General features: G+C 43.7%; 1 protein-coding gene across 1 annotated transcript in view; it reads left to right on the forward strand.

Annotated features, from left to right (window-relative positions):
* LOC114604621 (uncharacterized) overlaps positions 1-7775 on the forward strand; it is a 17939-nt gene extending 10164 nt beyond the window's left edge. The window contains exons 4-8 of the mRNA XM_077933708.1: positions 205-291; positions 2160-2326; positions 5057-5160; positions 5638-5950; positions 6429-7775. Coding sequence (XP_077789834.1) covers positions 205-291; positions 2160-2326; positions 5057-5160; positions 5638-5794 — 515 coding nt within the window. The 3' untranslated portion in view covers positions 5795-5950; positions 6429-7775. The remainder of the gene's footprint in view (positions 1-204; positions 292-2159; positions 2327-5056; positions 5161-5637; positions 5951-6428) is intronic.
* Positions 7776-16817: the final 9042 nt, after the last annotated feature.

Consider the following 16817-nt stretch of genomic DNA (forward strand, 5'->3'; position numbering starts at 1 on the left):
CGAAAGGCAGCACTTTAGATCTTAGGCAAATCAATTAAAAATTTGTGGGGTTTTTTTGGGCGTTTTTCTCAAAAAAAAGCTCAACAATTTTAGGGTGTCCTCCTTTTTATAATATGGCAACCCTATAACATGTTCAAATGTGTCTGGGTCTGGGTTGGGCTGGTGCTAAAGAAACTCTCATTCTAATTTTGGGAATACTTTCAGCCATAAAGGTATCAGATTTTGCTTTGACGTTGATGGACACATTGAAAAGCAACCAGCATGAATATGCAGAGCAGAAGAAAAACTACCGTAAGTACCTGCATGTCTAAATACGGGGCACACTTTGAGAACGCAAAGGGGCAAATGGATATGACGGTGAGCCAGAAACTGAAAGGGTGGTGAAATATTCTTGGAGTCGAGAGTGGATTTCATTTTCTTGATTCAGCTCATAGTAGTGAGGAGGAATGGAAGTTCCCCCAGAATGTCTGCTTTATATACATTATTTACACAATGGGCCCCGTGTGATTGGCTAATTCTAGGATTCACCTGTAGGCCAAGCAGGTTGCGGATTCACTTCCACCTGGAGCTGGATTGGGTGGCTCCTGTGGACCAATCAGACTGCTGCATTCTGGACCCTATTGTTCTAGGAGCAATCAGACTGCTGCATTCTGAATCCTATTGTTCTAGGACCAATCAGACTGCTGCCTTTTGGATCCTATTCAACTCAGTACATAACACCTGGAATGCTAGAATTGCAAAAGGGGGGTGGGCACACCCTTAGCTTCCACAAAAATTAAAGGCCACCCTGAATGAACATTAAATGCTGGCACAGAGCACCGGCTAAGGGAAGGAGTTGGGACATATCAGTGTTCAATCTTAGCCATTCGGCAGCTTTCTCTTGTGTTTTACTCAGGCCCTGCTCTGTCAATTTTGGTTTCTTTCTTCAGCTTCTCAGTTTCCCCACATTTCCACAGCAGTTTGCATTTATTTAAAACAGGTTGTTATGAAAATGCACGAGCATTTCAGCACACGTGTCTCCTCAATATGCCCAGTTTTGCTTGCAGTTTTGCTTCAGATGCAATTTTTATTTTTTGCAAAGTAATTTCCTCTTAAGAGGATGTGGTCCCCGCCGTCCCCCATTGTCATCACATACATAGGCATTTCAACACTCCCTTTACCCTGGTCTATGCCTTTTTCCAAAGTTCCTTGCCTGGTGAACTGCATTTCAAAACCCAGAGGAGTGTAACTTTTGAGGAGTGGTTGTGTTTCAGGTCATTTCAGAGAGGGCAAATTGGGCAGGTTTGCCTTTAAATCAACTCCCCTCCTCCACTGAAGCAACTGCTTGTGGAGCCACAGGTCAGCAGAAAAGCCCAACCGTTGCAGGGAAATAATCTTTGGGCGAAACAGGGAATCCAGGAATCCTTGTCTTGTCTGCCTGGGCCAGCATCCATCAGTGCCATTAATTTACCGTATTTTTCGCTCTATAAGACGCACCAGACCACAAGACGCACCTAGTTTTTGGAGGAGGAAAACAAGAAAAAAAAATATTCTGATTCTCAGAAGCCAGAATAGCAAGAGGGATCACTGCGCAGTGAAAGCAGCAATCCCTTTTGCTGTTCTGGCTTCTGCATTCGCTCCATAAGACGCACACGCATTTCCCCTTACTTTTTAGGAGGGAAAAAGTGAGTCTTATAGAGCAAAAAATACAGTAATTTGATTTTGAATTGATTTTAAAATGAATTGATTTTAGAATGCTGTGTTACTTTTATTGTTGTTAGCCGCTCTGAGCCTGGCTTTGGCTGGGGAGGGCGGAATATAAATAATTTTTATTTATTATTATTATTATTTTGTCTGCCAACCCAATCATCTTCATTAGACACTTAGAAGATTATTTCACGCCACCCTTCTAAGGAATACGACAGAAAGAAAAATACAAGAGAAGATGGAGAAATTAGAAAAAAAAAATTAGAAAAAAAAAGATAGAAAAATTAGGAAAAAAAATTAGAAATCATGTAGCACGCCACTGACAATATAGGACTTGTATTTTGTACATACTGAACTTGGTGGTCAACTGGAGAGCTACATTTTAATATATTATGTCGCAATGTTGATTTTGTGCACAACTGCTTTCAGTCCATGCACCATGCAATAGCAGCATTCCTCTCTCTCCCTCATAGAAAATCTCTACAAGAAAGATACTAAAGCCAGATCTGCTGGTACCTGGGGTGCTTTTGGGAGAAATCTCTACTATGTTTCAAAAGGAAGAAAGACCTGGTATGATGCGGAGAACTTCTGTGTGTCCAGAGATTCCCACCTGGCCTCCGTCTTAAGTGATGAAGAACAGGTTATATATATATTTCTTCCTCTCTTCCACAAAGTGGTCATCCTCTCTAGTGCCCAATCCTCCTGTCAACCTTGGTTCTTCTTGCCCTGGCCTGCAAATGTGTTATGATTCCTTGCAGCTATTGCCATGGCTGCCTCGTTTTTTGTTTTCAATAATTTCTATTCATTTTCAATTACAAAAATCCAATATGCATCAAATTATATTGATACCAAATAGCAATACCAATTCAGATACAAATCAATTACATAGCCACTTATGAATTTTGTATGGCTTCCCACACGCTGTACTTCAGGGTCTGGTTCTCTTTAATTCTGCCTCAAACCAAATATAATCCATTCTTGATAAATTTCCTTATACCACAGCTACAATGATTAACTTCATTTTTTTAAATAAATTTTTATTGGTTTTCCAAACACAAAATAGAAACAAACAATACACAATACACAGACATACAAACATATAAACATGTATAATTTCATAATCTTATTTTCATACACCTTACTTCCCGGACTTCCCCATACCTCCCCTTTTCTGCATCCTTGTTTTACATTTCTTCAGCAACTCCTCCAATTAACTAATTATTCAATTCAATTTCTTTTAAGTTCTTCTTTAACTTATTGATTACAGCTGCAATTCTCTATTTGCCAACTCCTTGACATCTTAACACTCCTCAATTTTACAACAATTTTTAAGATATATTTTAAATTTCTTCCAGTCTTCTTCCACTGTCTCTTTCCCCTGGTCACGGATTCTGCCAGTCATCTCCGCCAGTCCCATATAGTCAATCACCTTCGTCTGCCATTCTTCCAGCGTGGGTAGTTCTTGTGTCTTCCAATACTTTGCTAAAAGGATCCTTGCTGCTGTAGTGGCATACATAAAAAACGTCCTATCCTTCTTTAACACCAATTGGCCCACCATGCCCAAGAGAAAAGCCTCAGGTTTCTTAGGAAAGGTCCTTTTAAGGACTTTCTTAATTTCATTATAGATCATTTCCCAAAAGGCTTTAATCTTCGGGCAGGTCCACCAGAGGTGGTAAAAGGTACCTTCAGCCACATTACATTTCCAACATTTATTATTGGGCAGATGATAAATTTTTGCAAGCTTGACTGGGGTCATGTACCACCTGTAAATCATTTTCATAATATTTTCTCTTAAGGCATTACATGCCGTGAACTTAACACCGGTGGTCCGTAACTGTTCCCAGTCGGCAAACATAATGTCATGACCGATGTCTTGTGCCCATTTGATCATGGCTGATTTCACCGTTTCATCCTGTGTATTCCATTTCAACAGCAAATTATACATTCTTGACAAGTTCTTAGTATTGGGTTCTAACAGTTCTGTTTCTAGTTTTGACCTCTCCATCTGGAAGCCAATTTTCCTGTCCTGTTTAAACACCTCCATTATTTGATAATAGTGCAGCCAGTCTCGTACCTTAAACTTCAATTTTTCATAGCTCTGTAGTTTGATTTTTCCCTCATCTTGCTCTAAAATTTCCCAGTATTTTGGCCATTTAGACTCCATATTAAGTTTTTTCACTTCTTTGGCTTCCATTGGTGATAACCACTACAATGATTAACTTCAATCCGCATTAACACATATAATAATTTGTAAATTCACAAGTGAAGTTCTCCTTTCTTCTTCCTGTGTGAGGTTTTAATTTTCATCAATTGTTCCTTTATCAAATATTATGTCCATATTAATTAGTTCCTGATCTCCTTTTATGACTTGGAGTTACTCTGGAAAGGTCTCTCTCTTTGTAATTAATTAGTTATAATTATTAGTAGAAGACTGATCTGGTGCCCTGCCAGAGCCCCGGCAAGTCTTCAAAGTCCAGTCCCTCCTCCCCTCAATGAGGAGGCAAGTGAAAGAATTAACTCCGGAGATGTTCCATGCCATTTTTATAAGTATTCCAAACATTATTTTTCCCCCTCACACAGTCCTGCCAAATGTCATCTTCCAGTGTTCTTCCCCAACAGCAAAAGCACTGAGATAATTAACAGGATTTTAAAATGCATTTTAAAAAATAATAATATTAATCATAATTTAATTGTGCTCAGATTATGTGATTTAATACTCCTTTTTTATAAAATAGCGTTAAACACAGTGGACTGCCCATATTTAAGTTCCGAAGCCTTTCCACTCTTTCCACACAAGGAAGCCAAGACTGCAGTCCTGCACCTATGTACCTGGGAGGAAACCTCATTAAAAACAGAGGCATTTACTTTTGAGTAGGTAGACAGATTATCGTACTGTAAGTTAACTGCACAGTGAATTCCTAATAGCAGGAGATGTGCCTAAGCCTCTTTGCAAAGTTGGCACATTTTGCATCTGTACTTACTATATGCCGAAGCATTTGCAGAAAACCACTTGTAGGGAGTATCAGATCTCAGGTGAACCCACCACAGGAAATATGCATTCTGGTGATGAAAGGAATAAATAAATAAAATAAGTAAACAGCACCACCGAATTCTTGGGCATAAACGAAGATTGCCCAGTGGTGCCACGGGGCTGATATTGGCACCAGACACAAGTATTCTCTTTTCTGCCTCTGCTCTCCACCCCCCAATCACCAAGGAATTTGACGCCTCCGCATCCCATTATCTCCCTTGAAGCACATGTTGCCATCCTCACAGCATTCGATGTGCAGTTCCTTACTGCCACATTGCTCAGGCTTAGGTAGCTGAATCTGGGCATTTTGTCAGCTGAGGTCGTTCCTTCTTTCCGCAGAATTACATCACTTCTCAGCTCAAAGACCCCGCCTGGATTGGTTTTACAGATGAAAAGGAGGAAGGCAAATGGGAATGGACAGATGGCTCCAGAGTAACAAAACAGTAAGTCTTAAAAAAAGAGGGGGTATTTCAAGAGGCGTTAGGGAACTGTTCTTGGGCATGTAAGGAAGTTAAGTCATCTTTACAACATAATCTAATCTGCAACATAATTTACATGCATATGTGATGCACCCCCAAACGAACCAGGCCACCTGACCCCTGATTTACACAATGGGTCCCGCGTGATTGGCTGATTCAACTCCCCTCCTGGGGATTGGCTCCTGCAGGCCAATCCGGTTGCTGATTCACTTCCTCCTGGAGCTGGATTGGGTGGCTCCTGCAGACCAATCAGGTGGCTGCCTTCTAGGATCCTACCTGCCCATTGTTCTAGGATCCAAGCTCAGTACATAACAGCGTCACAGCCCATTTCGCCTCAACAGGTCTTGTCACCTCTCACATCCTCCTCATTCTCTTGCCTTGGTAGACCCAGCCTCTCTGTATGTCTTGGATTTAATGGAAGTCTTTCCTCTCTGGTCCCAGGTATTGGCACGAGGAAAACACTTACTTTACAGAAAACAAGAGAAGATTGGAGAAGGACTGCACATCCATAGTGCCTTCGCTAGCTGGAAACAATTGGCGCGATACCTATTGCCACGAACTACGGAACTGGGTTTGTAAGGAGAGCGTAGAAATTTAAGTTGGCAGAACCTGGGCCAATGCGTGACTGAAGACAGAATGGGTTCCATCCCATGGTTCAACTTCAGGAGACGTCTGCTTAGAAAGAATGAACAGAAATATACTATTCCACGCAAGCCTTGTTCTTTGTGCTCCCTGAAACCAAGAGAGTTGAGAGGTTGTTTCATTTTTTTTAAAGAAATATTTATTCAAGATTTTTTACATTTATCACCCAACACATATAATCCCATACCCAATAGTACAGTAAACAAACAAAAAAGAAATAACAATAAAAATACATACAAAAAAGAGAAAAAGGAAGAAAAAACAAAATTATAGCATCGTATCCAAATTCTTAATATTCATGTTTTCCTCACTTTTGGACTTCCTCACATCTTCCATTCCTGCTTTCCAGGTTTATAAAATTCTATACAGCAAATTTTCACCTTATTTTAATTTCTTATTTGTATTTTCCCCCATATTATGTCTCTAATTTTCAATTTATTTTCCAAAAGCTTAAATACTTAATTAGACATAATATTAACCAAAAAATTAACTTTTTCTCAAATTTCACCTGTTCTCAGATTCTTATCAGCTAACTTACTGGTGCCACGTTTATTTTTACTCTTGCATCATCTTAACACAAGAGTTGAGAGGTTGTTTCAGGGGCGTCTTACCCATAGATGTTAGTGGCGCAGGGCACCAGGGCGCCAGATTTTGGAGGGCACCACAGGCTGTGTCCAGGAAGGAGAGTCAGGGCTCGCTCCCTTACCCGCTCAGGGAAGCCCCTTCACGTCCCCTCTTGCCGGGGCTGCCTGGGTGCCTGATGGGCATAATTGGGGGCGGTCACGGGGCACCCCTTTCTGGCCGCGTCGCTGCCTGTGCGCCTCCCTGCGGAGTCTGCGAGGGGAGCAGGGAAGCGCCCTGTGCGATCCTGGCGCCAAGAGAGGATGGCACAGCCTGCAAGGCACCTGATCTGCTTGCTGGCACTCCTGTGGCGCAGACTTCCCCAGATGGGGGCAGATAAAGGGCACCAGGCACTCAGAGGGAGGCTTCGTGGGAGGCCATCTGGGCTGCGATCTGGGCGCCTCTTACTTACGTGCAGTGCCGAGTGCGCGCCGGATCACGCGATGTAAACGAGCCGGCCTGAAGTCCTTCCCCCCCACTTAAAAATTATGGTTATTATTTGTTGTTCCCTAATATCATTTCCCCCCCAAATTCTTAGCCTCCTCTTTCTTTATCCTTTTTAAAGACCTCACTTAGTTGAAAATATTGAAACCAATCTGTAATCTAATTTGGAATCCCTTCCTTATTTTATTTTTTTAAATCTCTTAAAATTAAGGAGATCCTTATAAGTACCACAATTCTTATCCAAATTTACTTTTTTCACTGCCACAGCCCCAGTAGGAGATATCCAATCAAGGGTCTTCCTTTCTAGAAGGTCTTTGTGTCTTGCCAAAACACTACATAAGTTCTTCCTTATTATGTGGTTTAGGAATCCCTTATGCAGCTTGGTTTTCCCATAGTAAAGGTAAGCATGCCATCCAAAAGATAGGTTGAAACCCTCTAGGTCTGCGTTGTTTGCATTTTTTAGTTCCACCCATTCCTTCATCCAACACAAACATGCCGCCTCGTAATACAATTTCAGGTCTGGGAGAGCAAACCCCTCTCTTTGGAGAGGAGAAAGCAATAGAAAAAGAAATAAATAAACAAAGAGTGGAAAAGAGGTTAAAAGATAAAGACAGAAACAAATGGCGAAAATAAAGGGTTTTTGATTCCTCATATGTCCACTATATAAAACCAATATTTGCTTCATCCAATCAAATATAACACCCAACAAAGCCACTTTTTATAAACAATCATGTTCAATCCTCAAATGGCGCTGGGCACTTTCTGCAGTTTTAAAAGTTGTTCCTGGCTTTGTTGGGGGCTCTTTCTCTTCCTTTTGTTGGGGGCGGGGAGTGACTTTGTTGCAGCAGATCAATAAAGATGAGTCTTAAAGAGCCTGTCTTGCTTTCTTTTACCTGGTTTCTCTGACCGAGAGCGGATCTGTCATTCCTCCTCAATGATTCCTTATCATTTAGTAACTTTTTGTTGGTATGCTGGATCAATTCATTTCAGGCTTCGCTTCCCTGCTTCTTCTCCTGCTTAGCTAGTTCAAGGGTGTCTAGGCATGTGTCTTAACCTCTTCACTCCATAATGGCCATTAGGGCTGGGCGATATTGTTGGCTATTTGCAGACTAGTTGCACTGCAGAAGGTGTGCTGGGGAGACCACACATTACAAGGAGCGCAAAATAACTTTAGCTAGGTTTTAATAACAAAAACTCCTTTTACATTAATTATAATATATCAATAAGCATGACCCAACCACCAGAGTACTGAAAGAGCTAGGTGCTGCTCTTTATATACTATACCAAACAGCTTAATTAACATAAATTAACAGCACCTACTATACTGCTTCACAGCTGTAAAACTAGGTCACGTTATTTGCTCTGGCCCTTAAAGAAATACACATCTTGTGGAACAATAATGAACCTTCAAATTTAAAGAGACCATTCAACAGATATATCGTCCAAAACTGGTTTGAAGTCCATGTTGTGGGATTGGTTTTTGGCCTGGCAATATATCGCGAATCATGACGTGTGTGTCATGCGAAAATCACAACGTAGGAAAAACAGTGAAGCCAGCCAATGTTTCTCTCAGTTCCTGCAGCCCCTGTGAACTCTGCTGGTTCAGCTCTCCCTGCCTTCTGCAGAGGGGCAGCGAATCACAATAGCAGCCGCCAGCAAAAATCACAATGCAGGAAAAACTGTGAAGCCAGGCAATGCCTCTACATCACTCTCTCCTTACTTCAGACGTTGTGATATATCGGTATATTGCAATGCTTAGCTGGTGATATACCACGATGATGAAAACCAGATATTGCCCGGTCCTACTGGCCATATGCCAAGCCTGTTCTCAGAATGGCTTTGTCTGCCAGGAATAATAAAACTTAAGTTTCTTCATTCTTTCATCCAGCACTAGTACCAGAATCCTTATGTCTGCACAGTATATATGTATCAAACTTCAGCAGAATGCACAATAAAAAGAAATTCTGGGGGGCCACCCCAAGATAGCGTCCATTGTGAAGTGACCATTTTAAACCTCTACAAAGTCACCTCCTAGGAAGTGACCCCGAGATTCCTAATAGATTGTCCCCAGAGAGGAGCACTTTGGAACGGCAAAGGGTTCTATTTCATTCTATTTCTGCAGCTAGTTCCACAGGATTGCTTCCTTTTCCAATACTTTGCTGAGCTAATCAGTGTACAGGATCCAGCATGAAATTCATTTTTTTTATAAGATATTTATTAGCATTTTCACAAGTTTTATAAAACATAAACATCACACAAAAAAGACACAAAAAAGAAAATCAAAAATACATACAAAAAATCAGAAAACAAACAAAAACCACATGTATAACTTCATTCCCTTATATTCGTGAAAATTACTTTCCCGACCTCCTCATACCTCTCCTTACTGCATTCCAATCTCTAATTAATTCTCTTCAACAAATCCTTCCCTTAATTTTGATTAATTTTTTAAGCTTTCTTTTCATATTACATAATTGCAGCTAACAACCCCATAATTTCAGAATCAACATCGTCTTAACATTCAACAATTTTACAATATTTCTTAAGATAGTCTTTAAATTTCTTCCAATCTTCTTCTGCAGTCTCTTTCCCCTGGTCTCGGATTCTGCCAGTCATCTCTGCCAGTCCCATATAGTCTATAACTTTCATCTGCCATTCTTCCACGGTGGGTAGCTCTTCTGTCTTCCAATACTTTGCGATAAGTATTCTTGCTGCTGTTGTAGCATACATGAAAAAAGTCCTGTCCTTCTTTAACACCAATTGGCCGACTGGATCCAGCATGAAATTCAATTGCCTACCAGGAAATGGCACAAATAGATGTGCTCAAAGTATTGATCTGAGGGGCACCTGGTCAAGTAGACTTCTGGCTCCCCAAGAATACTTATCCCTTCTATATAGATGCTTTAGCAGAGATTCCCACATTGCACAGGATTCGACCAGAGGACCCTTGGGGTTCCAACTCTACAATTCTATGTTTCTATATGGCATATAGCAAAAGTACATTGCGTGGTAAGTTCCTGCCCCCCACCAGAGAGAAATTAAGACACTGGGCACCAAGTATTAAGGTTAATGGGCAAATTAGGCCACAACTTTATTGATTTCAGGAATGAGAGGTATTGGCTTAGGCATTGGTCCTATCGACTAGCCAGCTCCAGCCCGATTGCATGAAGACCGGCATGGGTTAACACCATAAGGGGGAGTCCTGTTGAGGCACGTCAACTAGGAGCTCCCCCGGGTCACCGCTCAGGGGCGCGCCTTAGGCCCACACCTCCATAGGCTTCGGACAGGGCCACCCCCCCCCCCGGAATCCTTTATTGGACTACCCTTAGCTTTTGGGGGAATGTGATGGCATTTCCATCCCCCCATCCTCTTAACCCCTTCTTACCAATGCCTAACCGCCAATACCAAGGAGTTTGTGATGAGTTGCTATGAGGTAGGCGAAAAATCAATTGGCTGAAATTGCCAATTGGGAAGAATTCCTACCAGGCCCCTTGCGGCGACCGACCGAAGCTCATAGCAAAGTCAGAAGCCTACCTAAAGGGAGGGAGGGTGGGAAAACGGGCAGGCTGGCGCGGTGAAAAGAGGGCGAGCCCTGGCCGCACTGGCCCTAAATAGGGCAGGCCACGCCCCCCCAGCCACCCGATTGGCTGGCTGGGTTGACGACACGGCCAGGGATTCCCTCGATCTCTGGAACCAGTCCCCGCGCTCAGTGGTCCCCGCGCACGTGGGGTGGGCGTGAAGCTTGCAAGATTCTGAATAGGGACGTGGGTGGCACTGTGGGTTAAACCACAGAGCCTAGGACTTGCCGATCAGATGGTCGGCGGTTTGAATCCCTGCGACGGGGTGAGCTCCTGTTGCTTGGTCCCTGCTCCTGCCAACCTAGCAGTTTGAAAGCACACCCACGTGCAAGTAGATAAATAGGTACCGCTCCGGCAGGAAGGTAAACGGCATTTCCATGTGCTGCTCTGGTTCGCCAGAAGCGGCTTAGTCAGGCTGGCCACATGACCCGGAAGCTGTACGCTGGCTCCCTCGGCCAGTAAAGTGAGATGAGCGCTGCAACCCCAGAGTCGTCCGTGACTGGACCTAATGGTCAGGGGTCCCTTTACCTTACCTATGCTGAATAAACTGCTTGTAAATATGCTCACACAACTTCTCCTGCCACTTCTGTTGTGTAGCGTTTACTCTGTTGAGTAGTGAGCCCTAGCTTTTGAAGCTTGGGTTGATGATGCTGCACCAAGGACTGGAGATCGCCTGGCACACCGGCCGGTGGGCTGGAGCCAGCTGGGGCCCTGCCAATTGCCCCTGTTTCCTTGGTTGCATGCCAACACTTTAGTACAGCAAACTAAATATGACATAATAGGCATCACTGAAACCTGGTGGGATAAGTCCCACGATTGGAATGTAATAATGGAGGGATACAATCTATTTCAGAGAAACAAACCAGACAAGAAAGGAGGAGGAGTGGTGTTATATGTCAGGGATGTGTATACCTGTGAAGAGATCCAAGATTTAGAACCTCAAAGCCAAAGTGAGAGCATTTGGGTCAAAATTAAGGGAGAGAAGAATAACAGAGACCTCATTGTGGGAGTTTACTATAGATCCCCAAGCCAAACGGAGGACATAGATGATGCCTTCCTGGAACAGATGGCCAAGCATGCAAAAGGAAGGGAGATAGTAGTAATGGGGGACTTCAGTTACCCGGATATTTGTTGGATGTCAAATATGTCAAACTCAGCCAAGAGCATAAGGTCAAACAGATTCCTCACTGGCCTTGCAGACAACTTCATTGTCCAGAAAGTGGGAGAAGCAACAAGAGGAACAGCCATTTTAGATCTGGTCCTAACCAATGTTAATGACCTGGTTAGTGGGGTAGAAGTGGAAGGATCATTAGGCGCGAGTGATCATGCTCTTCTGAAGTTTACTATACAGCGGAAAGGAGCAGCCAAGCATACTAGGACTCAATTTCTTGACTTTAAGAAAGCCGACTTCATAAAACTTAGGGAAGTGCTGGGTGAGATCCCATGGACAGTAATACTAAAAGGAAAGGGAGTTCATGATGGCTGGGAGTTTGTTAAGAGGGAGATAGTAATTTGCTGCCAAGGAGTGTGGTGGAGTCTCCTTCTTTGGAGGTCTTTAAGCAGAGGCTTGACAACCATATGTCAGGAGTGCTCTGATGGTGTTCCCTGCTTGGCAGGGGGTTGGACTCGATGGCCCTTGTGGTCTATTCCAACTCTATGATTCTATGATTCTATGATTCCCCCCTAGTCACAGCCTTGGAATCCCACAGAAAGCAAGCATGGCTCTCACACCCTGGCTTCTGCCTGCAGCCTGCTTCCAGCCCTCTCACAACCCCTGCACTCACTGTTGCCCTTCTCGCTACTTGCCAGGGGAGGGAGGGGGCCCACCCATTTGTCCTCTGACACAGAGCAACTTCCTTTGTTATACTAATGACAGTACTTAGGGCCATAATCTCACTGAGAAACCTGCCCGGTTAGTTCAACGGCGGTAACCTCTATTAGGTTTTAACCCTTGCTGGATCCAGGACCCCAGGGACTGGGAGGAACTCAGGCACCATGCAGGACCCCCCCCCCCCCAACTCACAACAATATTAATATGCTGTTGTCATTATGGTGGCAATTGTAGGCAAAATTCCATGATTCCTATTGGGGCAGAACTGCAGCTGACCACTTGCAACTTCTGGATTTAGACCAAGGGAAGTTCCACAAAGACTGCAAGGTAGTAATCCACTCTGGAAGTTACCAGTGCCAGGTTCATTATATTTATTTATTGTTTGTTTGTTTCATAAAATTTAAGCACCACAAAGTTTTACAGTGAAGCAAAATATACGAGAAGTTAGCCACAACAGGCGCTGTAACTCTCCAATCGTTTGACTTCATCCTCGAAGGCGTGCTCTTCTGTTGTCCCCCAAGACAGATGGGATGCCAGCAGTAAAATACTTAAAAAGTTCAAGCTACCATGGCCAAGCTATCTTAGTCCATAAGTGCCCTAGGAAGTGAAGCTGGAAGAAGGCACTCCCAGCTACTGATAGTTGGTTAGACTATGGTGTTGACAAAGCCAAGGTTGCAGGTTCGATTCTCCTAAGGGGCAGCTGCGTATTCCTGTTAGATTTCTGTTATGCCACTGTGCAGTTTTTGGAGTCACAAGACTCTATTGACATTCCAGACATTCCGGACTGCTGGAAGTCGCACGGGATACGGGAGACAGATGTTGATGTTACTGGTTTCCTGTTCCTTTGTTCCAGTTGTTCACTGTCTCTTACAGCTCACAGAGAGCAGATGTATATTCTTTTCTATCCTGTGTAGTTAGGAATAAACGTAGCAACGTAGCACATTTCTTTTTTTTTAAAAGATATTTATTGAAATTTCCAAAAAAGTTATATAAAATAAAAAAACACAAAAATACAAACACAGACAACAACAAGTATAATTTCAATCCCTTGTTTTCTTAATTCCTTACTTTCCCGACCTCCTCATACCTCCCCTTTCTGTATTCCAATTTCTAATTATTTAATTCAGCAAATCCCCCCCATAATTTCTATTGATTTTCAACATTTCTTTTCTTAATTACATAATCATTACAGCTAGAAACCACCTAATTTCTAAACCAACATCGTTCTAACATTCAATAATTTTACAATGTTTCTTAAGATAGTCCTTAAATTTCTTCCAATCTTCCTCTGCCGTCTCTCTTCCCTGATCTCGGATTCTGCCAGTCATTTCTGCCAGTCCCATGTAGTCTATCACCTTCATCTGCCATTCTTCCACGGTGGGTAGATCTTCTGTCTTCCAATACTTTGCAATGAGTATTCTTGCTGCTGTTGTAGCATACATAAAGAAAGTTCTATCCTTCTTTAACACCAATTGGCCGACTATGCCCAGGAGGAAGGCCTCTGGTTTCTTCAAGAAGGTATATTTAAATACCTTTTTCATTTCATTATATAGCATTTCCCAGAAAGCCTTAATCCTTGGGCACGTCCACCAAAGGTGAAAGAATGTACCTTCAGTTTCTTTACAACGTAGCACGTTTCTCGGCTCCTTCTGCTGTTTGGATACTCTGCGTAATGGGGGAGCGTGCCTGAGCCTCATCAAAGGCTTAGGTCATTAATCATCGTTGGATGAGAGCCTGGATAGATTCTGAAGATACGACGAGGAGGAGAGCTATTACAGCTCAGTCGTACGGAACCTCCGACAATTCCTGCATTGGACTAGATGATTCTCAGGGCCCCATTCTATGATTCTATGTCCCTCAAGTGACAGAGATGGATCTAGAAGTACTTGCAGACTACATGCTTCTTCCTTCTGAAGCAATTCAACCCTGTCCAAAAAAGGTAACTAACCTATCTCTGTTGTGATGCAGCCAAGGAATCAGGGACAATTGGCAGGCCCCCAGCAGGTCCCAGCCCACCGGCCAGTGTGCCAGGCGATCTCCAGTCCTTGGATCAGCATGAAACTGCAACCTGAGCTTCAGAAGCCTTCAGAAGCTGGGCACGCACACTCAGCAGAGTAAATAACGCTGCGCAACAGAAGTGGCAGGAGATGGCTGTGTGAGCATATTTGCAAGCAGTTTATTCAGCGTACAGCAGGACAAAAGGAAACATGTCTTCTCTCCTTCGTGTCCAAAAGCAAGCAGCATAAGCAAAAGCTCTACACAAACGGAAGTTCCCAGCAAGCTGTGCTGGAGTGTAAACAGGCATGTGACACACAACAGCCATGCCTGTACTGAACGGAATATCCTAACAATCTCCAGGACACAGGAGCCATTCACCCACAGAGCCAGGATTTAAAACCAGTTTGTTGAACATGTAAGGAAAGAAAAATAGATTATGGATGCAATTGTAAAGAGAAAAGATGGTGTAAGATCTGTAAAGTTTTTAAATGGCAATAAAAATCATTTAAAAAAATTAAAACCAGTTGATTGACCTCCATCCGGTCCACCACTGCACTCAGGTATCAATGCAGAACGAAACCAACTTCACTTCCACATCCAATTCAGATGGTACGAAGAAAGAGCAGTGTGTCATCAGCGTACAGATGAAACTTTGCTTCAGATCCCCCAATGACTGCTCCCCAACTGTCTCATAGAGCCTGAAACCTGATTTCAGCCCCAAAATATTTCCGGGGACTAGGAAGATGGGAGACGGCTAGTCTCACCAAGCAGGTGAGGAGCTTGTTGATACCATTGCCCATGATGGGTGGGGATGGTCTTGCTCCACTTTCTTTGACTTGGGATGCCAAAGACTGCTGCCTCACCCTGCCCCCCACCCCCAAATGCCATCACAATTCACCTTACCTTTAAGCTACAGGTGAGATTGTGAATGGTGGGAGGGGAGAGCAGGCAGCCAATCAGCAAGCAGCTGGACTCCCGGGGCTGTTGCATGCACCACATTGAGAAAACAAAGGAAGTTAGTAAGGGAAGGAGGAGGGAGTGGTGATGGGCAATGTGGATGAGAAGTATTGCAGGAATCAATTGCATCAAACTCGGAGGAAGAGCAAGTGATAGCCTTTAATGGTAACCTGGCAGGGAATCCTAAGATAAAGGAGAAGGTACAGTATGTGCCCCCCCCAATGCTGTAATCCCAGAGTATTTCACTTCAGCCTCCAGTTACTAGAGTTGAGACGGTTTCTTTCTGGCCCTTTGCAGAGAGAACAATTTCATTGGATAACTTTTTAAATTGCTAAAAGCAGCTGCTCTTTCCCAGCCTTCTGCAGCTTGAAGGTGTTTCCCTCCTAAGATCTGCCTCCCGTGAACCACCCTGAGACCCCCCAGGTATAGGGCGGTATATAAATTAAATTAATAATAATAATAATAATCCCCTTTGCATGTGCAACCGGCCGCTGCTTAGTGACCACCCAATGTTGACAGTTCCCACTGCTGATTGGGTGTTGTGCACAGTGCCAATTTCCCCGTTGTTACAGAGCAGCGTCTTTTTCCCGACCCCGTGTTAGCCGTGCTGTCAGTGGAAAACCATATCAATCCAAATGTTAAGCGTAAAGAGTTGATCTTCTTTCTTATGACAGCAGCAAGACAAATAGTTGCTTCCAACTGGGGAAGAAAAGCACCACAGACACATGGACCCAATGTAATGTGGAATATAGCACTTACGGAACGCTGAACTGAGCGTCGGAGGGCGATAACAAGAATAACAAAGAAAGATGGCTTTGTCTTCCTAGGGTCTTGATTTATATCGTTACGTAACAATGATACAGTACTCTCTCTTCTGTCTGATGGCTCATTCAAACTTCTGTTCCCCCTGCAACTTCCCCCCTGGGCAAACCGTGGTTTACCTCTGAACCAACAGCAACCAGGTTCCCCGCAGGGTGCCGTTTGTTCCGATTCAGTGTTAAATCGGAAAGCAGCAGGACAAAGGGTAAACCACTCAGACCCGTATTTAGAAATCAGGGAACAAGCGGAAGCGTGTGCCATGACTTGTAGAAGCCAACTGGCTCAGAAAATGTTAGCCTTGGGCCCACTGTTGGTTGTTGATACGACACCATCCTTTGACCAGTGCGATCAGCGGAGTATGCACTCCTCCAGAACACCAAAGTCTGTAGTCTTTTACAGAGTTCCCGGTTAAGAAAACTCCTTTCCAACTCAGTCCAGTTTAGAGTATGAAATGAAGTCTCTGGCCTTCTATCTGTCAGCCTTCCTAACAAGGCTAGGTAAAGGTAAAGGTAAAGGTAAAGGTACCCCTGCCCGTACGGGCCAGTCTTGACAGACTCTGGGTTTGTGGGCCCATCTCACTCAAGAGGCCGGGGCCCAGCGCTGTCCGGAGACACTTCCGGGTCACGTGGCCAGCGTGACGAAGCTGCATCTGGCGAGCCAGCGCAGCACACGGAAACGCCGTTTACCTTCCCGCTAGTAAGCGGTCCCTATTTATCTACTTGCACCCGGGG

The sequence above is a fragment of the Podarcis muralis genome, chromosome 9 (genome assembly GCF_964188315.1).
Source record: "Podarcis muralis chromosome 9, rPodMur119.hap1.1, whole genome shotgun sequence".
Taxonomy (NCBI): Eukaryota; Metazoa; Chordata; class Lepidosauria; order Squamata; family Lacertidae; genus Podarcis; species Podarcis muralis.